The 27841-nt window shown below is 43.2% G+C and overlaps 1 protein-coding gene across 5 annotated transcripts; it reads left to right on the top strand.

Moving 5' to 3' along the window:
• The first annotated feature begins 35 nt into the window (after positions 1-35).
• Positions 36-17052, top strand: LOC137358529 (short coiled-coil protein). Of its 5 annotated transcripts, XM_068024576.1 has the most exons (6): positions 201-324; positions 637-681; positions 771-881; positions 5552-5623; positions 15328-15411; positions 16302-17052. In XM_068024576.1, the coding sequence occupies exons 1-6, from the start codon at positions 216-218 to the stop codon at positions 16442-16444; spliced, it is 564 nt and encodes a 187-aa protein (XP_067880677.1). In that variant the 5' UTR covers positions 201-215; the 3' UTR covers positions 16445-17052. The 5 variants fall into 5 exon arrangements, with proteins under 5 accessions (XP_067880596.1, XP_067880861.1, XP_067880677.1 ...); XM_068024495.1 differs by lacking the exon at positions 201-324 and adding an exon at positions 36-141 and having other exon boundaries at positions 637-881; XM_068024760.1 differs by lacking the exons at positions 201-324; positions 637-681; positions 771-881 and adding an exon at positions 59-141.
• The last annotated feature ends 10789 nt before the right edge of the window (positions 17053-27841 follow it).

The following is a 27841-nucleotide window of genomic DNA, read 5'->3' as shown; positions in this document are numbered from 1 at the left end:
GTTTGACCCTGCTCCCCGCCCCCTGCACTGAAAACTTACCTACTCCCCTTCCCCACCAGTGTTACGCCTCGGTTCCCCAGACAAGATGGTGCGGGAGTGCCGGCCATTGGCACCAATATTGCAGTGGGACGGAACACGGAGGTAATTAATGCCTTTACTTACATATGTAAATTTTGCTCCCATCGCCAAGTGGCGGGGAGGCGGCCACCAGCAATATGGGGCCGGGCTTTCCCGGCATCGAGGTCCATGGTGGGCCTCTGTTGGAGGCATTTTCCCCCGATGTTGGTGGGGTTGCTGTAAAATTCAGCCCATCAACACAGACTGGTCAGGCTGTTTTTGTGTTGTCATTTCTATGTAAAATAACCAAGTATTAGTGTTTATGTTGGCATATTACAGAGTTTTAACTTTTAGTTTTGACTTACCAAAAGATAATTTTGAAGTAAAGAACATCATATAAAATGACTACTTGTTTATCATGAATTTTAAATTACCACTACTAATTATCATTCAACTAAAGACAGAAGAATTGAACACTAAGGGAGGATACCAAATGTTTAAAGTTCAGGGTTTTTTTTTTAAGTGAAGCATTTCCTAAGTTATTAACTTTATGCTTTGTCCTTAAACAATTTCCGGAAGAGCTAAAGCCCGTGCAGAAGATCAGGTATCAAGTAAAGGCAGCAGGTCAGGTTTCAATTATTCAGTTCTGGACAACCATTCAGTTGAAATAAGACGGGCACATCTTGAACAAGTCATTTCTGTCTCCGCTTTAGTGGTTAGGACGTTGTTTTCTATCCGCTCCAACACTGGAAGTGATATGGATCAAGCTGAGAGTACAGAAGAGGACGGCGTGTTCACGACCATTTCTTTAGCTGATGATTCGGGTAAAGTCCGAGTTAATGAATAACTAGTAATTCACATACAGGCGATGTCGACCAGCTTCAGCGGTTGTTGATATTTTCTTTCTGATGCTTCGAAAATGTCATTGAACTAATAGTCAAAAATGCGTGGTTTGGGTTTTTTAAGGACCATTTTGCCTGCTTGCTTTAAATTTAGGGTAGTCTGTACATTAGGTGTAGGAAACCGTATTTTTAAGTATCGGGTGGGACGCTATCAAATACGTTGTTTATGCACAAGAATTTGATCTCATGTATCATCTCTTTTGTTCACCTATTTCTGTAACCATTTCGATACAGTTAAGTGGTAGACACTGATGATTAGACTGTTTACATCACAAATATGTGTGGCCTCAGTTACAGCTCATTTCCGCTGTTCTTGATTCATACCTGTTTCACCTTTTTCCCCATGTTATTCGCATGACTAATTTGTTCGGGGGAGGCAAAACTCTGCAAGGGTTCAAAGGGAAAAATGTGTGGGGTGTTGCACAGCAGTGGCATGATGCATTTATGTAAGTTTTGGTTTCCAAGTGTAACAGGTTTGAGTTAACTTGGGGACAAATGTTTTTTTTAAATCAAGATATGGTTAAAAAGAATTTTCAAACTCAATCGGCTGTATTCTTTAAAGTGTCATCTAGTTAATCCCTAAAAAAATGAAATGGGGCAGAGTTGCATTTTCAGCTTGATGAAAAATGTGGCATAAGTATGCTTTGAAAGTTGAATTTTATTGGGGAGAAGTAAAGTTTCCGAAGCGCTTGCTATTATGCTTTTAAAGCTGCTGCATTTGATGTGTGGCAGTAGTGAACTGGAAACTGTTTCTGCCTCAGATTGGCCTTTCTTCAGTGTTTGTGTCACTCTCCCTCTGCTGGCCATCTTGTTCATGCCAGTCCCTGAAATTTTTCGTTTTCTAAATCTGTAAAGACTGGACGCTTTTGTTTTTCTCTCCACCCTCCCATTTGGACCCAGCTCCGGCAATAGCTGAAACCCGGCGGCCAGAAGGTAAGTTCCGGCCTCCTGGCGAGCGGCTGGCAGGACCCGAAGGCAGCAGCCGACCTCGCAGTTAGCTTTCCACATACACATCCTCCTGCGGAAGCGGCTCTTTAAAAATGCCGGTAGTGCTGTGGGTACGGTAAAGTAGGCCTTAGTCAGCCTGCAGACGGAGAGGAAAATCCGATTAAAGGCAAACCCATGGGAGAATATGGGTTAACTAGACTGCAAAGCCCGCCTCCCATCTCTGAAGAGACAGCAGTTCTATCGGATCTGAATAGTGACTGAGGATTTGAACTGGTTACTGTGTCTCATTCAATATCTATGTTTATGCATGTCTAATTTTCAATGCACCAAACTATGTGTGGTTTTAAAAACCTGGTACAGTTTAAGCCCTGGCCCCCCTCTATTGTCAACAAAAAATGTTTTTGCTGACTTCTATTTCAACACATGTGTTGAAGTGGTTTCTTAAAACCTGGAAGTTGGGTGTTCAGTTAGCCTATCCAGTGAGCAGCTGAGCCATACAGATCAGTAAGGCCCGAGGCTCCATCCTCCCACTTGTGCTGCTAGTCTCAGCTGGGGTCGTGACAAGTCCATATAATGGGGCAGGGAGGAAAAATCAACCACTGCTTGAAAGTGTATGTGAACAAGTGAGCATTGAGCTCTACTGAGGCCCCATCACTTGCTTACCTTAAGGGCGTGTACAGTGCCTATAGAGCACCAAGCCCATCTAGAGTTGATACTGTCATGAGCGATGATAGTTGGTTGGTGAAGGAAAGGGGGATCCAATTTTTTCTAAAACATTGGAAATCTAATAGGGATATGTGCTGCATGTCAGTTTTGCTGCCTGTGAGGTTGGGATTAGAAACAAGCAAGCAACTTTTGAGATCCTCCTTTTTTAAAAAAAAAAAATTTCAGTGCCCAACTAGGAACTTTCAGTGTCTCCATCCTTTCTGTGGTCTTTCATGACTGAAATCTTACAGCCAAATGTATGATTATACAATTGAGCATTGCAAATATGAAAGCTAGTCTTAACAGACCCAGTAATCTGCCCTTTGCTGACTTTATGCTTGTACATACCTTCCCGGTGGTGGCTGGTTCCTGATAGGAAAGTATAGCAGTCCATCTGGGCCATCTCAAAAAAAACAAAATTCCCTCATTGTCCATTCCCTCAACTAATTCAATTCTGTCTTAAATTTTTCTACATTATCTGCCTCCAGCGTCACTCTACATATTCATCATCCCCCTGTATAAAATAATTAAGCCTGAACTGGCAGTGCAGCTTCCTTCTAATCTTGAGCCTATGTCCTCAGGTTCCAAAGTTTGTAGCAAGCTGAAAGACATCAGGATTCAATTGATCTATTCCTTAAGGATATCTCCTGAATATACTCTTGAGTAAACAGAAATTATGCATTTTCTCAGCAAATTGGATATTTTTACTATATGTTGTAGTATAACATAAATCTTACAAGTTGTATTTGTGATAATCAAACATATTTGGGCCTTGTCTACAAAAACGAAGTAGTCTAATCCAGTGAGCTAGAGGGTGTGTGTTTATACTAAAATATAATAGTCGTTTAGTAGTACAGAACTTGAGTATTGCTGAAAATAGAGACATGTCAAAGCTTTTCTTTTTATCTTGCACTCATCAGGACAATCCACAAGAATACCAATTGTAAGGGAAGACAACAACTTTATACTGTATGAGAGAGTGCTGATTGGTAGAGGCAAGCCAATCAGCAGATTGCCCTGTTGAGTGCAAGACGAAAAGCTTCAACAACATGTCTCTATTTTCAGCAATACTAAAATATAATTAAAATTGTTTTCTTCAGTATTTCTCCATGATTTATTGGTACTGAAGAACTCCCCCCCCCCCCCCAACACACACACACACACACACACACACACACACATGCTAGATTTTGTTAAACCTCCCCCTCTTCCTTTAAATTGTAAAAGACTACAACATTGTTAACCCTTTGTTTACTATTCGTTATGTTCCCTCTGATACTTGTGCAGATGAGTGAATTCACGAACCTAAATGCGATAATAAACTAAACAAGCAACAGAAAATTTCACTCCTCATGCATTCTATAATGGAAGCTTGACTTTCATAACTGGCTCATGAGGTGTTATCCTCATTCGTGCATTGAACAGATTTAACATTTCCGGAGGTTCCATTTTAAAAACCTGACTCCTGTGTTTCTGTCAGCTTACTGATCTGACCTGAGCTGTTTTATATTGGGATCAGTGGTCCCCCACTTGCAGGCTCTGGGGGAGGGAAAAAAGTGCCACTGAATATTACTTCCTTTCCCTGTCTATCTGACCTGTTGCCTAGCAGGAGAGTCATTACATTGCTACTTTTTCTTTAAAGAGGTTTTCTTGACAAGTTTTGGTGGAGCAGCTGGAGAAGGGATTAATTTTTTTTTGGGTGGGCTGGAGACGCATTGGGTGAGACAAATATAGGGAGGGTGGAAGCAGAGGTCTGTTTCCTAGCAGTAGAATCTGGGAATGATAGTTGTTTAGTGACGAGGACTGATTGACTAATGTCTGATGTGGATTTAAGCTAACTCAAATTTCCGGCAAAATTAGCTTTGGTTTGATACCCATGCTAAATGGATGTTGTCACTTTTAGATTCTTGCTGCAAGAGTTTCAGTTGCATTTCTAAAAGTTTATACTATTTGTCGATGACGTTGATATCCTTTCTACACAAAACCCTAGTGATATAATTGACAGAATCTGCTTCCAGAAGAATAAATGTATTAAAATACCTTTTGTTATTTTGCTAGGTTTTTTTTCTAAAATCATATACCTGTGAGGAAGAATCATAACTTTAATCAGTTGACCAACCTATTCTGACCTAGCGCTGTGTCCGTTCTGGAAGCTGGAATAGGCACTTGCTGGCAGATTTGCTGCAGGCACCAGCAGAACAACTTTTTTCTGTGGTTAGTCTCTAGTAGACTGCTGGTGACTGAATTAAAACTTGATTTTTTTTTTTCTTCACTACTAGTTAATTCACTTTGCTCTCCTTTCCGAAGTATTTTATAAAATGCTTTTACCTTAGAATAGATTGTTCCTGTTGCCGCTTTGCTTACAGAGCCAAAGAGTTATATTGACTAATACTTCTGTGATACCAGCTTCTATTTTAGCTTTGAAAAAAGAAGCAAAATCCACTGTTTATTTTTTTACAAAAAAAAATCCCTTTTATTTTCTTTGGAGGTGCTGACTTCACATTAGAGTATAGTTTCCTGAGAGGTGGCAGTCTTTTGGTAACTTCCCAGCTGGCATTCTTCATAGTTTGAGCTGAGACAGTGTGTGTTGACAGGCCTTTTGATGTTAAGAGGGCATCACCCAATACCTTTAAGCACACACTTTCCAGCAAGAGTTGTTGGCTTGTGATCAGGAGTAGGGGCCATTGCTAATTCTTCCCCCTTCCTAAATTACGGGTGCTGAATTCAACTGCTGTTCCAGCTGATATTGGGTAACAGCATTCCCACCAATGCCTAGTGCTAAGAGCTGCTGATGTAGGGATTAAACCTGGAACTTTCCTTCTCTGTAGGGGCTACATGGTGGGATATTTACCAACAGAGCATTTAGGGGAACTGATGTAAAATCTTCTACTATTACCTTTAGTATCTAAAACAAAAATTTGTGTTTTTTTTTAATTTAGTGGATTCTGGATCGACTGTCTCTGATTCAAAACTCGACAGCGAACTGTTCATGATGAATACAGAGATGGAAGGTATGATATAAAGTCTACATTGGTGGTTGTTGCTTTCAAAGTGCAATCCAATCCCCTCTTCCCTTGCTGTAATCTACTTGCCCAGAAAGAAATACATTCACCTGGTGCTCCATTCACCCATACATGTTCTTAAAGGGGTGGAAGAAGGGGTTACAGAAATTCATACAAAAGCAGTTGATATCCTGTGGCATTCACTGAGACAAAAATGTTACCTTTCTGTGACCGAGTCCTCAACTGAGCCCAGCATGGACTTTGATCCATGGAGTTGTCACTAGAAGGGAGAGATTGAGTGGGAAATCTGAACTAGCAGCTGGCTAGTGAACTGTTGGAGTGTGAGTGTGACTCCTAAAGCCAACACCTATTATCTCAAGTCAGTGAGGTCCAGGCAGAAGCAGTCCTCTAAAGATCATCTACCTTCTTCACTCTCATTCGATCCTTGGTTCCCAACTATTTGTTTTTTTTTGTCTTCTGCTGTGAAGACGGATACAAAATTATTTGCTTAACATCTCTGCCATTTCCATATTCTTCATTGCAATTTCTCCTGTCTCGGCCCCTGGCGAACACATATTTTGTTTTGCTAATCTCTTCCTTTTTACATACTTGTAGAATCTGTTTATATTTCTTGTTAGTTTGATCACATTTTTCTGTCTTTATCAATTTCTTGGATGTCAGTTGGGAGGATTTTAAAAATCAGCAATCTTCAGGCTTATTACTCTTTTTGGCAACATTGTAAGCTGCCTTTTGAAATCTAATACTATCTTTAACTTCTCTAGTTAGCCACAGTGGACTGCTATTCTGGTGGTGGTTTTATTCCACAATGGAATGCATATTTGCTGGATATTATAAATTATTTCTTCAAATATCTTCCATAGCTTATCTACTTTATCATGTATTTTAATCTAATTTTCCAATCTACCTTCGTCAACCCGCCCCTCATACATATGTAATTCGCTTTGTTTAACTTTAAGACCCTAGTTTTGTACTTAATCACATCAGTCAAACTTGACATGAAATTCATCATATTATGATCACTGTTCTCCAGTGGATGTTTTATTATAAGATTACTAATTAACCCTGTCTCATTATGCAATACTAGATCTAAAATAGCCTGTTCTCTGGTTGGTTCCTCGACAGTTTGGAGGGGGTTTTTATGTAGGCGCCAGGGTCTTGGCCACCTGCTGAGGAGCAGGCGAGAGCCCTGCGTCCCCTCCTCTGGGGAAGGCCTGCCACATTGTGTTCCAATTAGGCACTGAAGTGGACAGTGGTGGGCCTTCCCTAGGAAGTCCCACCTGCTGAGAGCTGCCGGCCAATCAGAGGCTGGCAGCTATTTTGCTGAGCAGCGCCACCATGGAGGTGGTGGCTGCTGCCAGTAATGCACCCAGTAGTAGCCAAGGAACTTTGAGGGACCCAGGCCACCGGTAAGTCGTGGTGGGAGGGATGTCGTGGGGGAGGGGATTGCAGTGGAGTCAGCAGCAAGGGCGGGAGTGGTTCTCAGCGGCACTGCCCCCCCCTGCTCCCCGCCAGTGTCAGGTCCCTCAGTCAGGCACTATGCTTTTTAACAATGGAGCCCCCGTGGAGCCGGCAAGCAATCCCGCATGGGTTTGCTTGGTGCGCTCTCTGTGTAGCAACAGGCCCGCCTGCCACTGGGCTGATACTGGCAGAGATAGGATGAGGCCCTTAATAGGGCATTAATTACCCACTTAAGGGTCTCAATTGGTGGGGTAGGAAGGCTATCCACGCGTTTTCTCGGCACAGACTTAATTGGGATGGCGGCAGGAGAGAACACCACCACCATCTCGCCTGATTAAATGCTCTTCCTGCCTCCAAACTCGCTGTGGAGGAGAGCATAAAATACCCCCATACTTCTTGAAAATTGTCACAAATGCGTTCCTTAAATTTGTCCTCTAAGCTACTTTTGCTTATTTGGTTTACCCTGTCTTTTTTTTTTGAAGATTAAAGTCTTGCATTATTGCATTATCCTTGTTACATTCTCCTCTAATTTCCTGATTTGTACTCTTTTTGAATAGTGCTGGGAGATCTTTCTTTATCCAGTTAGAGGAGACAAATTCAACATCTTTAATCTGTCTGCAACCAGCAGTTCAAAAGCATAAAGTAAAACTGGAGAGAGATGACTGAGATGCCAGCATACAGCTGTCTCCCTATTTAACATATAGGCCAGAATTTTACAGTGGGCGGACGGGAGCCGAACACCGACGTAAATGTCGGTGCCGAACCCGCTTCCGCCCAGCCTGGGGATCTGTCTGTATTTTATGGATCCCCAGGCTTTAATTGGCCCGAGGTGGGACTTCCACGCACTTGAGGGAGGAGGTCCTGCCTCAGTGAGCTGCCAGCCAATCAGCGGGCTGGCAGCTCTTAGTCTCAGCAGCGCCACCGGGAGTGGTGGCCACTGCAGGGACTGCAGCCCAGCCGACTGAGGAGGATACCAAGGAGCTGGGACTGAACGTAAGTTTGGGTTGCCTCACCAGGGGAATCGGTCATACCCTGGTGAGACTAGGGTGGTCGTTTGAGGGGGCGGGGGGCGTCTTGGATCCCGGGGTTGGGTTGGGAGGCAGGGGCGGCACTCAATCGGGCACCCTGTGCCCTAATGCCAGGCTCCCCCTGGGGTGCAGAAAGGCTGGCAGCTATAGCTGGGCGGCCTTTTATGTCCCTGGCACACCCGCTTGCCACTGGTAAAATACCCGTGGAGGTGGGCGAGGGCCCTTAAGTTGCCGTTAAGTGGCCACTTAAGGGTCTTGATTGGCCTCGGGCGGGTGGGCCACTTCTCACCCCCTGCTGGACCTCCGTAAACTTGGTCGGAGGCGGAATTGGGGCGGGTAGGCCTCCCAGAGCATACCGCTCAATTTTATGCCGTCCCCATGCCACCATCTGACCCGCTGGGACCATGTAAAATTCCGGCCATAGGGTCACAAGAAAATTTAACAATAATGCTCTCTCTAAAAGCCCATTTATTTATAAAGTTGTTTCTCTTGGCAAGAGCACTTTTGGAGACAACCCCATAAATTCAACCTCGCGATGCCAATGTGGGTAGAGGCACCAAAGTTCTCTTAGAGAGTGGGTTTGTGGGTTGCTTTTGACCTTTGGGTGCTGGCAGCAGCAAATAAAAATAAAATTTATTACATTTATTGGTGACGCTAAAGTTAGGTCTGCCGTTTTGAGTTTCACCACAGGTGAGTACTTTCTGAATTGTTAGCCTGGAATATAGAAATAGGAGTAGGCCATTCAGCCCTTCAAGTCTGTGACACCATTAAATCAGTTCATGGCTGATGTGTATCTCAACTCCTGTCTAGCTGCCTTGGTTTTGTAACTCTTAATACCCTTGCCTAACAAAAATCTATCAGTCTCCGTGTTGAAACTTCTATCAACCTAGCATGAACAATTTTTGGGGGACAGATTTTCGCTACCCTTTGTCTGAATAAGTACATCCGGACTCTAATTTAAGGTTTTGCCACCCCACCCCCCCACACCTGTTCTGTACTCTTCCATCAGAAGAAATAGAGTAGATAGAGAGAAACTATGTAAACCTTTATCTTAAACACCTCCGTTAGTTCACCCCTTAATCTTTCTGTATTCAAGAAAATATAAGCCTGGTCTATGCAATCTGTCCTCATAATTTAAACCTTTTAACCACAGTATCGTTCTGGTGAATCTGTGCTGTATCCCCTCCTAGTACTATATATCTTTCCTGAGGTGCGTTACCTAGAACTGATCACCGTTCTAAATGGGCTCTAACCAGTGCTTTGTATAACTATAGCATAACTTGCATCTATTATAATCCCGGTCCCCTTGGACCAGCATTTCATTTGCTTTTGGAATTATTTTTTGTACCTGTCCACTAGCTTTGTGATTTTCTGTACTTTGACACCTAGATCTCTGCTCCTTCACTGTTCCGAGCTTTTCCCCATTTAGAAAATACTCTGATCTATCTTTTACATCCAAAGTCCCCACAGTGACCTCCATCTGCCACAATTTTGCCTGCTTGCTTAATCTATCAATGTCTCTTTTCAATTTTCTGCTCCTATCTACACTATTTACTATGGCACGTAACTTGGTGCCATCAGCAAACTTGGATATGTGGCTCCCCATTCCTTCGTCCAAATTGTTTTAGAAATATAGTCTAAAGCTGAGGCCTCTGTACAGATCCCTGGGGAAAACAACTATTCGCAACCTGCCAATTTGAATACATACCCATTATTCCTACACTCTTGTTGATTGAGAGATAAATATTGGTAGAAGACATCACAAAAACAAATTATCTGGTCATTATCACATTGCTGTTTGAGTGCTTGCTATGCAAAAATTGGCTGCTGCAGTAACTACACTTCAAAAAATACTTCATTGGCTGTAAGGAGCTTTGGGACATTAGGTGGTCACGAAAGATGCTATATAAATGCAAATCTTTATCTAACCCCTTACCAATTCCCTCTCAATTGTCAATAGGTTGCCTCCAATTTTGTGTGTGCTCATTTTTGTTCTGTCTGTTGCCTGGCATGTCTTCTGGAAGTCCAAATAAATCCACAGACACTTTTATCTACCACATTAGTTACTTGCTTCTTAAAATTCAGCTAGGTTCATTAGACATGACTTACCCCTTTACAAATCCATACTGACTGTTTCCAGTCAGTTTATGTTTTCCCAAGTGCTCAGTCACTTTAATCCGAATAACAGATTCTAGTAACTTCCTCAAAACAGATGTTAACTAATGGGCCTGTAATTTCCTAGCTCACCTCTCCTGCCCTCCTTAAATTTAATGGAGTGACACTGGCAATTTTCCAATCCAAGGGGGCAATTCCTGAATCAAGTGGGTTTTGGCAAATCATGACTACTACAATGCCTTCACTGACTTTTAATACTCTGGGCTTGAACCATCAGGTGCTGGAGTTTTGTCTATCTTTTAATCTCATTTTCTCCATTACCATTTTAACTTGTATTAAATCTAGTAAGAGGGGGACAGTGATGTTGCTGGACGAGTAATCCAGAGGCTCTGATTAACACCATCCAAGACAAGCAGCCCGCTTGATTAGCACCCCACCTACCACCTTTAAATATTCACTCCCTCCACCACTAAAGCTCATTGACAGCAGTGTGTACCATCTCCAAGATACACTGCAGCAACTCGCCAAGACTCCTTCGAGAGCATCTTCCAAACCCATGACCTCTACCAGCAGCAGATGCATGGAAACCCCACTGCCTGCAACTTTCCCTCTAAGCCATGCACAATTCTGACTTGGAACAATATTGATGTTCCTTCACTATCACTGAGTCGAAATACTGAAATCCCTTCCTAACAGCACAGGTCAGAGGCTGGGAATTCTGCAGCGAGTAACTCAGCTCCTGACTCCCCAAAGCCTTTCCGCCAACTACAAGGCATAACTCAGGAGTGTGATGGAATACTCTCCATTTGCTCACCCTAACTGTGGATGTACCTACACTTCAAGGACTGCAGCAGTTCATGAAGGTGGCTCATCACAACCTTCTCTAGGGCAATTGGGGATGGGCAATAAATGCTGGCTTTGTCAGTGATGCTCACATCCCAAGAACAAACTTAAAAAAAAAAAGTTCCTCCCCTTGATTGATTTTTATTTTTTCTCCTATGTCTAGTATTGTATACTCATCTTCTACCGTGAAAACTGATACCAAGTATTGGCAGTCTGCGATTTCTCTTTTTCCCCCAAGTAGAATATTGGACCTTCTCCTGACATGTACAGTTATTTGTAAATGCTGAATTTTCTGGCAATATTAATGGGACACAGATGATGGCAAGGGTACCAGCATACATTGCAGATCTACTTCCAGTGGAAGCAATCTTGTAATATAAGTGGACTACAAGACTTAGGATCAAGTGAGATTGGAAAGATCCAATGTAGGTTTTTGGCTTTTTTTGTTTGCTGTCTTATTTCTTTTTGGATAGTTATGTAATGTAGATAGAGTCCATAGAACACAATCAGATTGGAAGTAGGAGCATCTAATTCAACAACTTTACGTGGAAACACTAAGAATAGGATATCTGAATTCAGAATCAAACATGTAGAGTACCTATGGAAGAATAATTCCGAATATATATGAATGAGATGTTAAAAGGCATTTAAATGAAAAGTACCTATTCTTTTACTACATCCAGCTGAGCAGGCCAACAACCAATCTGCTATGAGCCCTCTGCTATTGCTGTTTGTGTTACTGTTAAGATGTACATGAGAGAGAGCAGCGCAGAATAATTTGCTGTACTTGTGCTTTTTGTGGGAAAATCTTTCCTCCTCCAACTCTTGGCATTATTGAGAATGGAAGCTTATAGTTGACATGAACATATGTGCTGAGTCCTAATTGCAAACTTTTCACTTGTAGCTTTATAAATTCCTTCATCAGCAAATTAAATACTTAGATATAACGCAGATGTGCTGCAGGCATTGAGCCTTGTGTCAAATAAACGAGGTCAGAGATTGTGGTACACGGCTATAACACTTTTTGGGGGGTTTGAATGATTCCTCCAGCAGTTTAGACAAGCATCTAAACTTTGAGTGTTGCAACCTTCCAATATGCTTCCGAATTTTTATATTAACATTTTTTCATGTTATGACCAGGGCGAAAGGAGGGCACTGTCCCTCCAGTTCCACTGGTCACGACATACATTCAAATTTTTCCCAGTTGCTGATACAGTCAATCATAGACTCTATCTTTATCCCAGAATAAAATACATCAACCAGGTTTCTTAAATAAACAACAAAACTCAGTTTATTATTTTAAAAAAAGTCTTAACCAGTAACGAAGCAAAGCATAAACGCAGATTGAAATATAAAAGTTTCCTTTTTACCTTAACCCCTCTCAAACGCATGCGCGCACACACACACACACACACACACTAACCTAAAAAATAGCGATTTTCTCTATTACAAAAAAAGACAAAAAGAACAGTTTATTCAAATACTTGTTAATTCCTGAAGAAAGAAGTCAGATGTCCTTTGTTTTGGTTTGGTGTCCCAAATACGTGTAAACAGCTGTCGCTGGGATCTTCCCAGAACAGTTCTTGTCTGATAACATTGAAGATCAGTTTGGGCAGGCTTTTCAGGAAAAATGCAACAGTAGGGGTTTCAGGCAGTTTCTTGCACTTGCTTCTCAGAGATGGAGAGCTGGCAGGCTTTTCAAAGAGCTGGAACAGGCTGTGTTGGGGCTTGTCTTTGGCAGTTTGATTCTGTAACTCCTTTTCAAACCATTGTCCATATCCCAACTGTCTGTCTATAGCGAAACCAAAAACATCTCTGGAGTCAAGCCTTTTGGCCCCTATAAATCTTGACCTGTCACTTCTTTGTAAACATCTTTTCCCCAAGTCAAAAAAATTCCTACTGGGTAATTATCTGAAAACAGGTGCCTTCCAGTAACTGTTGTTTACAAGCTCAGTCAAGAAAAACTTGTGTTTTTTTTTAAACCTGAAGTTCTAGCATCTATGGAATCTTTTTTCAGTTTTAAAACACAAATCCTCATAATCAAAAAAAAAAATGGAAGCACTCGTAACAAATATAAAAAGTCATAACGTGACCACTAAAGTTTAGTGTGGGTTCTGTGTGTTGGAGTATATGTAGGAGCTATTGTTGCATTGTGATCTTTTAATGGGGTTCATTGACTCATACAAACTTAGTTATTCATTTTGACTTTAAATGTGGTGAGGAAGTGTTGTGACTTTTAAAGTCATAGCCGGTTGCAGTTTTCTATAAAGGTCAGTGCTTCGGTCTTCCTATTAATAGGACTAATTGATGTCTGAGCTCCTCTTAGTGAATTAGGCTAGGTTTTACCAGCCCCTCAATGCCCTGGGTCGTGGCGGGGTGGCCTGTGAAATACTTGCAGGAGAGGCCCACCTACAACGCTGAGAAGGCGCCGCCGCATATTAATGGCGGCGAGGCCTCAGTGCGGACCCCCCCCCCCTCCACCGCCAAGTGGTAGGGGCCTTCCTTTAAAGGTTATCCACTTTGGTAGGAGGAACAGATATGCAGATTATTTCTTAAAAGGTAAGTGTAGATGTACAAATGGACCTGGGTGTCCTTGTCAATAAGTCAAGTACAGCAAGCAATTAGAAAGGCTAATGTATGTTGGCCTTTATCAGAGGAGCAGTGAAGTTTTGCTTCAATTGTAAAGAACCGTGGTTAGACTGCACTTGGAGTACTGTGCGCAGTTTTGGTCCCCTCATCTTAGGAAGGATATTATTGCCATAGAAGGAGTGTAACGAAGGTTCACCAGACTTAGTCCCACCATCCCGGGAACGTCATATGAAGAGAGATTGGGGAAATTGGGCCTGTATTCTCTAGAGTTGCGAAGAATGAGAGGTGATCTCATTCAAAGCTACAAAATACTTAAAGGGATAGACTGAGTAGATGCAGGTAAGACGTTTCCCATGGTTGAGGAGGCTAGAACCAGGGGACACCATTTCAAAATAAGGGGGAATCCACTTAGGACAGAGATGAGAAATTTCTTTACTCAGAGGGTTGTGAATCTTTGGAATTTTCTACCCCAGAGGGCTGTGGAAGCTCAGTCATTGAGTATGTTTAAAGCAGAGATTGACAGATTTCTAAATAAAAATGACATGGGGGATATGAGGATAGTGTGGGGACAAAGGCATTGAAGTGGGTGATCAGCCATGATCCCATTGAATGGCGGGGCAGGCTCGAAATGCTGAATGGCCTACTCCTATGTTCCTAAAATATTAAAATGCATTAAAATAAATGGTAATGAACTTACCTGGACCGGGTGGCCGTCCCACGGCAATATTCCTGGCGCCGGCCGCAACTCGCGCGCCTTCGGAACTCTGGACAGGGGGAAGGTCGGGATCTGTACAAATGTTTTTTTTGTGGAGGGGGGGGTGGGGGGAATATCCAATTAATCCATAGATTCTTCCTTGGGGATGTGTGTGAGGGGAGTGTGAATGTCATCTGTTTTACTTAAATTTGCGTCATCCTTTCTCTTTAAAAATTTAAATAACCTGTCAGGGCTTGAAGCCCTTTACAAATGGCACCCGCGCTTGCATGTGGTGCTGGGCACCATTGCTGGGGACTCAGCGGCTGCCCCTCTACTTCATAGGGGGCGACTGCTCCACCCCCTCCATTTTTAAATGAGCCCCGCGTGAAATATCGGGGGACTCGGGGACGGCGAATCCGTATGAGGTGCACGCCGCCATCAGATCTACGGCGCACTCGTAAAATTCACCCCAATGTATTAAAATGTCTTGTTTGCAGTGATTGTTGCAATGTGGTGAAGAGAGGCAGAGATAATGTCAATTTTTTTTCAAGCAATGCAGCCCAGTAATTAATGCTCAGTCTCATCCACTTCAGAGCAATGTCATCTATGCCAAGGAATGTATGATACACAAGCCCAAATAAGTAACAATTGTTCGTGTAGTATAATTGAAGTTTTTTTCTCCAAATCTGCCACTGTAGTATTATCTATATTAAGGAATGTAGCTAACAGCTACCATTTACACTTAACTGCCTCTGGGCTTAGCCATTTATAAGACTTGGGACCCTTTCAAAATGAAAGCCTAAATGATGGCTATAGGAAGTAATTAAAAAGGGGAGGGAAAAATGAAGGTAATATTTAATTTTAAACTGGCTTTTACAGTGTTGGACAGTGGTTGTCTTGAGTCCTGTCCTACTTCATGTTTCCAGTCATGTTTTTGATTTATAAAGTCTTTCCATCAATTCTAGTAATTGACCCCGAAAACCAAGTAGAATTGGAAGAGAAGACACGGCTGATTAAACAAGTGTTGGAACTTCAACACACTTTAGAAGGTAAATGAATGTGTTTTAAATGTTGACGTACATACTTTTTATCCCTATAGATAGGTCTACCAACATGCTGTCCTTGGTAGGAATCTTGAGTGTAAAGTTGTGTTCTCTCACCTTGCCGTCTCAGGACTGTGATTTGGCCTCCGTGAGTCTTGGCATTTCTATTGCTCTCTCTTCCTCTAACAATACTTGGAAAAACAACAATAAAGTTGTCTGAAGAGAAGTTGTGGGGTGGGTGGGGTAACAAATGAGATGAATATTTTAACGTCACTTGGCTATCACCAGCTTGTGCGATGAATTCAATGTTTTTAAACAAATATTTTTAACCCTTTGTTTTTACTGCAAAGGAATATCTCCAACACACAGCTTGAGATCTTTAGTCACTTCTGAGGATTTATCAAATGTTGTGTTTATGGGGAAAAAAATTGGCATTCCAAAATAAAGGTAGAAATATTTCTACTTGTACGTCTTGTGATAAAACAGAAGGAACTGTATTTGACATAGCTCCAATGAATGGGCAATTGATATTGCATGTACCCAACTGTTTTACTAAGTTCTTTCAGAGAAAAATGCACCAGATAACCATTGCCATCACCTCAGACCAGGGGAAATTGAAGGCCAAACGAAGAAGAAACTTGCAGGTTTCTGTCTTTGGAAAAAGAACCTTTTGATATTGCTGCTTTCATTTTCTCATTCTTGCCTTTCTCTTCCTTCCCTTCCTAGCTAAAGTGTAAATAATACTGCTATCATTTATAACTAGCATAGTTTAGCTAGGTAGAATTGGCAAAGTTTAAAAATATTGGTTGGTACAATTGAAATGAGGTTCCTTAATTTACTGTATTTTATATTCTGGTGATCAAGTAAGCCTTGGTATTTTTCTTTTGCTTACTCAGAGCTGTCTGCACGTGTGGATGCTGTAAAAGAAGAGAATCTGAAACTAAAGTCTGAAAATCAAGTTCTTGGACAGTACATAGAAAATCTCATGTCCGCCTCTAGTGTTTTCCAGACGACAGACACAAAAAGCAAACGAAAATAAGGGCCAGTTAGATTTGCTTATCAGATTTGGGCTGTACATGCATGCTGTCTTTCTAGGATGTCATGATCTGCTTCTCTCTCTTAGATGTACGACTAATTATACTTGACTGGCCTGGAATAATGGATTTTTAAAAGCTTTTTTTCTTATTACCTCCATGGCCTGACTTCATCTTATACATTTTAGAAAGCATTATTGAACAGAGCTTGTTGCCCCTTGTTAACAGGTTACACTTGGTAATATGTTGTAGCATAATCCTTCAAAGCCAGTAATATAAAAATGGCTTCATGATTATTACAGCACACTTGAGTTTCTTTTTTGAAGTGGGTCATCAAAAAGGGATGCTACGGCTTAAATACTGGTTCTGGGGCTTCAGAACTTTTCGTATGTTGCTGTTACCTCTAGTTTTAACTTGACCTAGGTCCAAGACATAACATTATATTGCACTTTTTTTCTTAATCTAAATTAACACTAGAAAAGTGAATTGTCTTAACTTTGTATATGCTGATCAGTAAATGCCACCCTGTGGCCGCCTTTGTGTATAGTGATATGCTTATAATTCTACATTTTGCTATATGTATTTGCCATAATAAAATGTTAGCTTTTTTTAAGCTACAATGTTAGTGTCTTTTTGAATTCAAACTAAATACTTGACTTTGTTCCCAAGAGGTGGCGTTTAACTAATTTCTTCTGCCCCCCCTGCCACTTTGTCCAACCTCCCTTTCCACCTAGTCACCCCACAACCAAAGAAAAGCACTGAACTATTAAATTTCAGTTGTTTCTGACTGAATTTGAAGTAGATATGTTACACAGCATCATTAAGTTCAAGGAACGCAATAGTTTATTTAAAACTAATCTAGTAGTGTAATTCCACCGCCATGTCAGTGAGTCAGAAGTTGCTCTGTTACGCAGAGTGTGAGAGTCAGTAACAGCATGCACCTCCTCTGAAGGAGTTTGGAAAGATGTTTGTACCAGTTTGCTCCTGATTGGTTTCTGGAAAATCAAATAAAGGGAGATTTTCCACATTGGCACATGCCAGGAACACATGGTGGATGGAAATTGCACATCCCAACTAATATATTTTTTTTTAAATCTATCTGCAGTAAATATATTTGTTCCCTTGTATAAACAAATGTCCCTGTAGTATGGGGAAGCAGTCTTTACTGCCTATCTGATTAGGGTGTAACTTTCATAGCAATGGTCAAGAAATTTGAGTCCCACTTAGAAATTTTATTTGTAGCCAAATTCCATTCACCATGTGTAATATGCTGTAAGCAACCATTTGAGTATAATCTAAAAGTTATCCCTCAAAATTAAAATAAGTAATTTGTTTTTGGTATGCAAAAAACTCATTGCAGTTACTTTCACTGCCTTAAAATGTTTTCCCTGAAGTCTTATTCACAGTAATTTTCCATCTATCTAGCAGGAAGATTGGAGCTAACAAAATAAAAAGTCCTGGTACACACTATCAATAGTGACTTACTGCAAATCTTGAGTTTCTGGAACTTTGTATGCAGGGTTGTACACTGGCAGTTGTAACCTGCTAACCTTAGCGAAAAAGACACTAACAGCAATGCATGAACTAAAGGAAAGTCAGGATAGGAATAGGGGGCCACTAAAGGACACAAGCAGTGATTAGCAAAATGGCAGAAATATTCATATTTTGCTTCTGGATTTACCAGGGAGATGGTTCAAGTGAACATGACATGGGATGATATATCATTTCTAATCTAACTGCTCTTAGTTTATTTAATATTTCTCAATATATTAATTGAACTCTGGCTAAAACCCCTCAACTGGACAGATTGCATTCACCCACCTAAGGAATAGATAGCAGAAGCACTATTGCACATATAATAATTCATTAGAAAAGGTGTAATGCCAGAGGATTGTCATATCTAGTATTGTACTTATATTTAGGAAGGGTGGTCGAACATGTCCAGGGAACTATAGTCAGTTTAACATCAGTGGTAGGAAAGAAAATGGAATTCCAACTAATATTGAAAATAGAAAAACATCTAGAATTTAATAATGAATAGTCAGCACATTTCAAAAGGGAAAGTCTTGCTTGACTAACCTCATTGAGTTCTTTGAGGTAACAGAGTAGATGAGGGTAAAGCGGTAGATGTGTATATCTCTATTTCCAAAAGGCCGCCAATAAGGTACATGTAATAGACTAGTGAATAAAGTCAGAACATGCAGAGTCAGCGGACACTAGCAGAATAGATAGTAGCTGGTTGCAAGACAAAGCAGAGAGTAGGGTAAAGGGTAGCTATTCAGAGTGGCAGAAGGTGGCAAGTGGGGTCCTGCAAGGATCTGTGCGAGGAGCAATATTGTTTGCAATTTATATTAATGATTTAGACTTTGGAATCAAAATAATTTCTAAATTTGCAGATGACATCAAATTTGAGGGATAGTCAATAGCCAGAAGGGCTGCAGCAAATTACAAGAACAATTAATTAAATTGCAGAATGGACATAAACTTGGCAAATTAATTTCAACATAGTTAAGTGCGAGGTAAGAGAAATGTGGTCACGTTACTGGGGCCGGGGGAAGGAATCTAAAGAGGAAGAAAGGGATTGGGAATACAAATACACAATTTTAAAAGTAGTGACACAAGTTAATGAGATCATTAAATAAAGCAAACCAAGCACTAGGATTTATTTCTAGAGAGATAGGATTGAAAAGTAGAAATGATGGTCTGGCCTTTGTTCCCAGTCCAATGTCGGGGGAAGCTGGAGAATCAGAGTGGGAGCAGCTGCCACGGAATCAAATGCTGGGATTGCCAGACCCAATCTTCCTGGGGGCCTATTGATGACCAATTAAGGGCCTCTTCCCACTGCTGGTGGGATTTTACCAGAGGGGGGTGGGGGTGGTCCTTTGCTGTGTGGGGAGGATGCCTTAGATAACGAGGTGCCCTCCCTGTGGGCTTGGTGGCAGGGGGGAAGGTCCCTCTTTCGTGGGCAATTTGTGCCCTCTGAGGACCCCCTGGCAACCTCCCCCCGGGACCTCCGTTCCCACTGGACTGAATGCCAACCCCACCTCACCAGGGTCTTCTGGACCAACCCCGGTGACCGCACCTCGCCCACCTCTGGTCCAGTGTTCCAGTGCTGGGCCTGAGGTCTCTGCAGTACCAGGGGTCACCGCTCCTCTGTGATTGGCTGGCAGCTCTTGGGGGGGCTAGGAACTTGTCACTATTAAGCTTAAAGGGATGGGGATCCTGCTGCCTTAAACTTTGACCCCAAAAATACCGGAGGATCGGTCCAGGGGTCAGAAAAAATGCAGAGGCGGGGGTTCCCCTCACCTTTCCGCCTGCTGCCAGGACTCCCGCCTCCTGCATAAAATTCAGCCCATATATCTTGGTTAGACTACGTTTGGAATACAGTGTACATTTCTGATCACCATACAATGAAATGGATATAGAGGCACTGGCGAGAGTGGGAAAAAAAATTACAAGGATGATGGGCAGAACTTCGCAAGAAAGGATGAACAGGTTGGATCTTTTCTCTCTTGAAAAGAGAAGGCTGAGGAGGTGACACAATTACAGGGCTTTAAAATTATGAAAGGTTTTGATAGTGCTTGTACTGTGAGGAATTGCAAAACTAGAGGTCATCAACATAAGATAGTCACCAAGAAATCAAATGGGAAATTCAGAAGAAACTTCTTTACTGAGAGTGGTGAGAATGTAGAAAACTCTACCACAGGGAGTAATTGAGGCAAATAGTATAGATGCATTTAAGGGAAGCTAGATAAGGGAGAAGGGAATAGAATGTTACACTGTTGATGAGGAAGGATGGGAGAAGGCTTGAGAGGAGAATAAACGCAGACATAGGCTGGAATTTTACAGTGGATGAACGGGAGCCGGACTCCGACGTAAATGTCGGTGACAACCCCGCTTCCGCCCAGCCTGGGGATCCGTCCTGTATTTTATGGATCCCAGGCTTTAATTGGCACGAGGCGGGACTTCGACCCACTTGAGGGAGCTGGCAGCTCTTAATCTCAGCAGCGCCACTGGGAACGGTGGCCACTGCTAGGACTGCAGCCCAGCCAGGCCAAGGATCTGAGAGAGTGGGTAAGTTTGGGTTGCCTCACCAGGGGGATTGGTTGTGCCCTGGTGAGACTAGGGTGGTCGTTTGCGGGGAGGGGGGCGTCTTGGATCCCAGGGGTGGATTGGGAGGTGGGGGCGGCCCTCAATCAGGCACCCTGTACCCGACTGCCATGCCACCAACCCTGGGGCGCGAAAGGCCGGCAGCTATCGCTGGGCAGCCTTTCACATTCCCGGCACACTTGCTTGCCACGGGTAAAATACATGTGGAGGCAGGCAAGGGCCCTTAAGTGGCCACTTAAGGGTCTTGATTGTCCTCGGGCAGGCGGGCCGTTTCCCACCCCCCCTGCACCCCAACCAGACCTTCGTAAACCTGTTCGGAGGCGGAATCGGGGCGGGTAGGCCTCCCGGAGCCTGCCGCTCAATTTTACGCCGCTCCCACACTACCATCCGACCCGCTGGGGCGGCATTAAATTCCAGCTACAGACTAGGCCAAATGGCCTGTTTCTATGCTGTGTACGTTCATGAGACTACAGCTTCTCACATGGGCCTCCAACAGAAAATGTTTGTTACAGGCAGTTCAAAAACCAAATTAGAATTATATGGATAAGTTTAATAATTTTCTTGCACATTTGTACCTTTCAATCTAACTGTAACAAATCAGATTTCCAATATTACGTGCTCAGTGGAGAAACCAAGATGGTGGCCAGAAAGATTTTCGCAAAGTTTGGAAGAAGTTGATCATGGGGGAGGCGGTGGCATAGTGGTATTGTCACTTGACTAGTAACCCAGAGACCTGGGGTATTTCTCAGGGGACATGGGTTTGAATCCCACCACAGCAGTAGGTGGAATTTGAATTCAATTAATAAATCTAGAATTAAAAGTTTGTCTGATGATGAAACCATTGTCGATTGTTGTAAAAACCCATCTGGTTCACCAATGTTCTTTAGGAAAGGAAATCTGCAGTCTTTACCTGGTCTGGCCTACATGTAACTCCAGACCCACAACAATGTGGTTGACTCTTATATGCCCTCTGAAATGGGCTTGCTAGGCCTCAAATGGCCCAACAAGCCACTCAGTTGTTTCTAACCACTAAAAAGTCAATTTAAAAAAATGAAACCGAACGGACCACCCGGCATCGACCTAGGCACCGGAAACGACAATGGCAAGCCCAGCCCTGTCGACCCTGCAAAGTCCTCCTTACTAACATTTGGGGGCTTGTGCCAAAGTTGGGAGAGCTGTCCCAGAGACTAGTCAAGCAACAGCCTGACATAGTCAGACTCACAGAATCATACCTTACAGACAATGTCCCAGACACTACCATCACCATCCCTGGGTAGGTCCTGTCCCACCAACAGGACAGACACAGCAGAGGTGGCACAGTGGTATACAGTCGGGAGGGAGTTGCCTGGTTGTCCTCAACATCGATTCCGGACCCCATGAAGTCTCATGGCATCAGGTCAAACATGGGCAAGGAAACCTCCTGCTGATTACCACCTACCGCCCTCCCTCAGCTAATGAGTCAGTACTCCTCCATGTTGAACACCACTTGGAGGAAGCACTGAGGGTGGCAAGGGTGCAGAATGTACTCTGGGTGGGAGATTTCAATGTCCATCACCAACATTGGCTTCGTAGCACCGCTACTGTCTGAGTTGGCCGAGTCCTAAAGTCCTATCTGCTAGACTGGGTATGTGGCAGGTGGTGAGGGAACCAGCAAGAGGGAAACATACTTGGCCTCGTCCTCACCAATCTACCTGCCGCAGATGCATCTGTCTATGACAGTATTGGTAGGAGTGACCACCGCGCAGTCCTTGTGGAGACGAAGTCCTGCCTTCACATTGAGGATATCCTCCATTGTGTTGTGTGGCACTACCACCGTGCTAAATGGGATCGATTTTGAACAGATCTAGCAATGCAAAACTGGGCATCCATGAGGTGCTGTGGGCCATCAGCAGCTGCAGAATTGTACGCAACCACAATCTGTAACCTCATGGCCCGGCATATTCCCCACTCTACCATTACCATTAAGCCAGGAGAACAACCCTGGTTCAATGAAGAGTGCAGGAAGGCATGCCAGGAGCAGCACCAGGCATACCTCAAAAGGAGGTGTCAACCTGATGAAGCTACAACACAGGACTACTTGCATGCCAAACTGCGTAAGCAGCATGCGATAGACAGAGCTAAGTGTTCCCAAAACCAACAGATCAGATCTAAGCTCTGCAGGCTTGCCACATCCAGCCATGAATGGTGGTGGACAATTAAACAACTAACTGGAGGAGGTGGCTCCACACATATCCCGATCCTCAATGATGGGGGAGTCCAGCACATCAGTGCGAAAGATAACGCTAAAGCATTTGCAACAATCTGCAGCCAGAAGTGCCAAGTTGATGATCTATCTCGGCCTCCTCCTGAAGTCCCCAGCATCACAGATGCCAGACTTCAACCAATTCGATTCACTCCGCGTGATATCAAGAAACGACTGAAGGCACTGGATACTGCAAAGGCTATGGACCCCGACAACATTCTGGCAATAGTACTGAAGACCTGTGCTCCAGAACTTGCCGCACCCCTAGCCAAGCTGTTCCAGTACAGCTACAACACTGGCATCTACCCGGCAATGTGGAAAATCGCCCACATATGTCCTGCACACAAAAAGCAGGAGAAGTCCAAACCGGCCAATTACTGCCCCATGAGTCTACTCTCAATCATCAGTAAAGTGATCGAAGGTATCATCAACAGTGCCATCAAGTGGCACTTGCTTAGCAATACCCTGCTCAGTGACACTCAGTTTGGGTTCCGCCAGGGCCACTCCGCTCCTGACCTCATTATAGCCTTGGTTCAAACATGGACAAAAGAGCTGAACTCAAGAGGTGAGGTGAGAGTGACTGCCCTTGACATCAAGGCAGCATTTGACCGAGTATGGCATCAAAGAGCCCTAGCAAAACTGGAGTCAATGGGAATCAAGGGGAAAACTCTCCGCTGGTTGGAGTCATACCTAGCGCAAAGGAAAATGTTTGTGGTTGTTGGAGGTCAATCATCTGATCTCCAGGACATCACTGCAGGAGTTCCCCAAGGTAGTGTCCTAGGCCCAACCATCTTCAGCTGCTTCATCAATGACCTTACTTCAATCATAAGGTCAGAAGTGGGGATGTTTGCTGATGATTGCACAATGTTCAGCACCATTCGTGACTCCTCAGATACTGAAGCAGTCCGTGTAGAAATGCAACAAGACCTGGACAATATCCAGGCTTGGGCTGATAAGTGGCAAGTAACATTCACACCACACAAGTGCCAGGCAATGACCATCTCCAACAAGAGAGAATCTAACCGTTTCCCCTTGACATTCAATGGCATTACCATCGCTGAATCCCCCACTATCAACATCCTAGGGGCTACCATTGACCAGAAACTGAACTGGAGTAGGCCTATAAATACCGTAGCTACAAGAGCAGGTCAGAGGCTAGGAATCCTGCGGTGAGTAACTCACCTCCTGACTCCCCAAAGTCTGTCCACCATCTACAAGGCACAAGTCAGGAGTGTGATGGAGTACTCTCCACTTGCCTGGATGGGTGCAGCTCCATACTCAAGAAGCTCGACACCATCCAGGACAAAGCAGCCTGCTTGATTGGCACCCCATCCACAACATTCACTCCCTCCACCACCAACGCACAGTGGCAGCAGTGTGTACCATCTACAAGATGCACTGCAGCAATGCATCAAGGCTCCTTCGACAGCACCTTCCAAACCCGCAACCTCTACCAACAAGAAGGACAAGGGCAGCAAATGCATGGGAGGGAACACCACCACCTGCAAGTTCCCCTCCAAGTCACACACCATCTAGACTTGGAACTATATCGCGTTCCTTCTCTGTCGCTGGGTCAAATCCCGGAATTCCCTTCCTAACAGCACTGTGGGTGTACCTACCTCGCATGGACTGCAGCGGTTCAAGAAGGCAGCCCACCACCACTTTCTCAAGGGTAATTAGGGATGGGCAACAAATGCTGGTCCAGTCTGCGATGTCCACCTCCCATGAATGAATACAAAAAAAAGTTTGTCTTCTTTTTGATGTATTAGCAGCTATAGCTGACTACCCATTTTTTGATTATGTAGTTTTTCATTTTCAGAATTTTGTTGTTTTCATTCCTGTTTGCCGTTTTTTGATAGATTTCCGACTTGTTCAATTGTGATTTGTTGCTATTTTATGATTGATGCAATGTGGCAAATTTTCATAGAGACAAGTGTGATATGTGATGTATACTGTTCTTTTACATCTGGGACTTCAGTTCTTTCTTTGGTTTGTAGTCCTGTCTGAGCTGCCGACCTTAAATGAACTGCGATTGAGACATCTAAATTTGACTATTATCAGCTGTTGTCTAAAAGCTCAAAGCTGCACTAAATTGGCAAACTCAATGAATGGCAAGAATTAAGAAATTGAAGATTTAAGCCTTAAATTTCTGCATTGGGTGCAATTAGGAAATTGCGTCCAAAATGCGTTTGATATGCTGCTGCTTTTCCAATTTGAAGTTATGCTTCAAGTTTCTGCCTAAACTCATTTGGGTACTGACAAATGTAAAATTTCCCATGAATTAGCGCGATGCAACACTGCAAGCAGGCGTGATCAATTAGTGACTGGGAGCAGAGCCAATGAAGCCTCAAGATTCTGGGGAGGGGCCATTAAAAGTCACTCAATTTTTCCTTCAGAATGATGCAGAAGATTAAAAGGTAAGAGGGCATTGCTCTCTTTCAACAAAAAATGCCATGTTTTCTGATTTATCTGCTTTTAATATATAAATTTGCAGACCAGTGGTGAGTGATTTAAATCTGTGCATTGCGCACATTGATTTTAATTAACTACATTGATCTGATTGATTTGAAAAAAATTAAATTTATTAATACATCAGTTTTAAGAGCAATGCAAATTGATTTTAAAATACTGCATTCATTTATCTGATTTAGATTAATTTCTAATTAATAATGCATAATTTTTTAAGAGCAGTGAGTGAATAATTTCAATCTGGGTAGTGTGTAAATCGATTTAACGATTTCTGCATTGACTATTAAGTAATTGTAATCACTCCTGAGCAATATGTCAAGCAGTCTGAAAATATTGTGTAATTTTCCCGCCTTGAAGATGACTGACGAAAGATGGCCAAGAGGGCTAATAACTTTGTGCAGGGGGACCTTCAGGCCCTCCTCTGTGATGTTGAGGCAAGGTGAGGGAACCTTTTTGCCTTGTCTGGGGTCCAGCCTTTGGGCACTGGCATGCCTGGAGGGAGGTGGCAGAGACATTGAGTGGATCCACACCATCCTGGGGATCATCCGATCAATGCTGGAGGAAACATAATGACCTGTCAAGGCCAGGGAAGGTAAAGCAACTGGACCAGCAACCTATCGGAGAGGAACTCTCCAATGCTGATATGTGCACAGCAGTAGTTTGCTTGGAATTGCTGGCGCGCGTTGTGATGTTTTGCTTTTGTCTTTGCAAGCTGCTTGTGCGGTGCACCATCGTGGCCATAGTGGATGACAAGGTGGGTTGGGAGAGTCCAACAATCAGTGTGTACGTACCCATTTACCACTCAAAGCTTCTGTACAGGAGAATGGAGAAGTGTTGCCATCCACATCCACACCCATTCACCTCCCTTCCGGCAACATAAACTGTCTAATCATCTGGTTTTCTTCTCACAGCAAGAAGACTGACGGCAGTTCTGCCAGAGGAATCGGAGGGGGATGACTCGAAGGTGGGGGTTGGGGTGCAGGCATTGGAAAGTGAGATGGAGCACCCTGGCGGGAGATGGATGGAGGGAGAGGACCCTGACCTCAGAAGGCAGCTTGTGTCCTATGATGACGGAAAGCGAGGGCTCCTCACCGATGTTCCTTCCTAGGAGTGAACTGTTAACTCCACCCTCAGGCTACCTCCAAGTAGAGACAGAATCAACCAACTGTCCTAACCCTGACACCAGCAGGGACATACATGACCGTGCTCAGAGAGTATTTCTGTGCTGCGATAGCTCCCATTCATAATCAGATTAAATATGTATTTATCAGGCTACAAGCACATTTATGCATTTTTCAAAAGAAACTGGCCTTGATGATTGGTAGGTTAATTACAAATACCAGTGCATGGTATATAAATTAAATATTATTAGTTGAAAACTGTAATTTTAATTCTTAAAATAGTTCTAAATGTTGGTGTACGTTGGATGACCTCAGACATGACACCGGTGAAGTACAACATTTGAGCTCTTGACCTCCGGATAGGGAAGGAGAAATTTGGCCAGGTTTCTGGTTCTGATCACTCTTTTGATCTTTGCAGGCAAGTGTGTTGGTTTGTTTAGTTTAGTTTAGAGATACAGCACTGAAACAGGCCCTTCGGCCCACCGAGTCTGTGCCGACCATCAACCACCCATTTATACTAATCCTACACTAATCCCATATTCCTACCACATCCCCACCTGTCCCTATATTTCCCTACCACCTACCTATACTAGGGGCAATTTATAATGGCCAATTAGCCTATCAACCTGCAAGTCTTTGGCATGTGGGAGGAAACCGGAGCACCCGGAGGAAACCCACGCAGACACAGGGAGAACTTGCAAACTCCACACAGGCAGTACCCAGAATTGAACCCGGGTCGCTGGAGCTGTGAGGCTGCGGTGCTAACCACTGCGCCAGTTAATAAATGGCAAAGCATAGCTATAATTGCCTGGTGTCCTGCATTGTCATGGCTGTCGGGTGCAGTGGCAGAGCTGGGGGATTTCTTCCTTGAAAGGTTAGTTTGTGGAATGCAATTAACGGCCAGAAGATGGCAGTGGAGAAGCTATTCAATTTTGGAGCAGCAGCAGCAACATGCCACACTGAAATTTCTCCCCCTTCTCCCTCTTTTTTACTTCCCCCACCCCAACATTAGCAGGCAGAAATGTCATGGATAACTATCCTTTGTATTTACACATTCCAGACTCGGAATTTCAGAGTCACCGGCAATGGGCAAGCAGAAGTCCTGCTCAGCCCAAGATCGCCACCCCATTTCAAGGATTTTATGGGTATGTCTATCTGTGTCTCTCTCAGCATGACATATTTTGAGTTTAAAAAATGAATTGCTCTATTTTAAAAGTTTAGATAGAAGTTTCTATTGCAATCATTTTCAAAATCACACAAACTTTAAAAAAAATGGACAGATAACTTTTCCACTGAGGAATTTTTTAAAATTTATTTTCTATTTATTCATTGATGGGATGCTGGTGTCAGTGGCATAGCTAGCATTTATTGCACATCCCTAGATACTCTTGAGAATCTAGTTGGTGAGCTGCTGCCTTGAACTGCTGGAGTCCGTGTGGTGAAGGTACTCCCACGGGAGT

Source organism: Heterodontus francisci, chromosome 1, assembly GCF_036365525.1.
Source record: "Heterodontus francisci isolate sHetFra1 chromosome 1, sHetFra1.hap1, whole genome shotgun sequence".
Taxonomy (NCBI): Eukaryota; Metazoa; Chordata; class Chondrichthyes; order Heterodontiformes; family Heterodontidae; genus Heterodontus; species Heterodontus francisci.
This window is presented reverse-complemented; position numbering and strand designations above follow the sequence as displayed.

What these genes read in the sequence shown, in the direction of transcription:
- LOC137358529 (XM_068024495.1), top strand. Translation starts at nt 86, where the DNA reads ATGGTGCGGGAGTGCCGGCCATTGGCACCAATATTGCAGTGGGACGGA. An exon ending in CAGTGGGACGGAACACGGAG is followed by an intron (nt 142 to 636) that starts GTAATTAATGCC and finishes AATTTCCGGAAG; the next exon opens with AGCTAAAGCCCGTGCAGAAG. An exon ending in GATGAATACAGAGATGGAAG is followed by an intron (nt 5,624 to 15,327) that starts GTATGATATAAA and finishes CATCAATTCTAG; the next exon opens with TAATTGACCCCGAAAACCAA.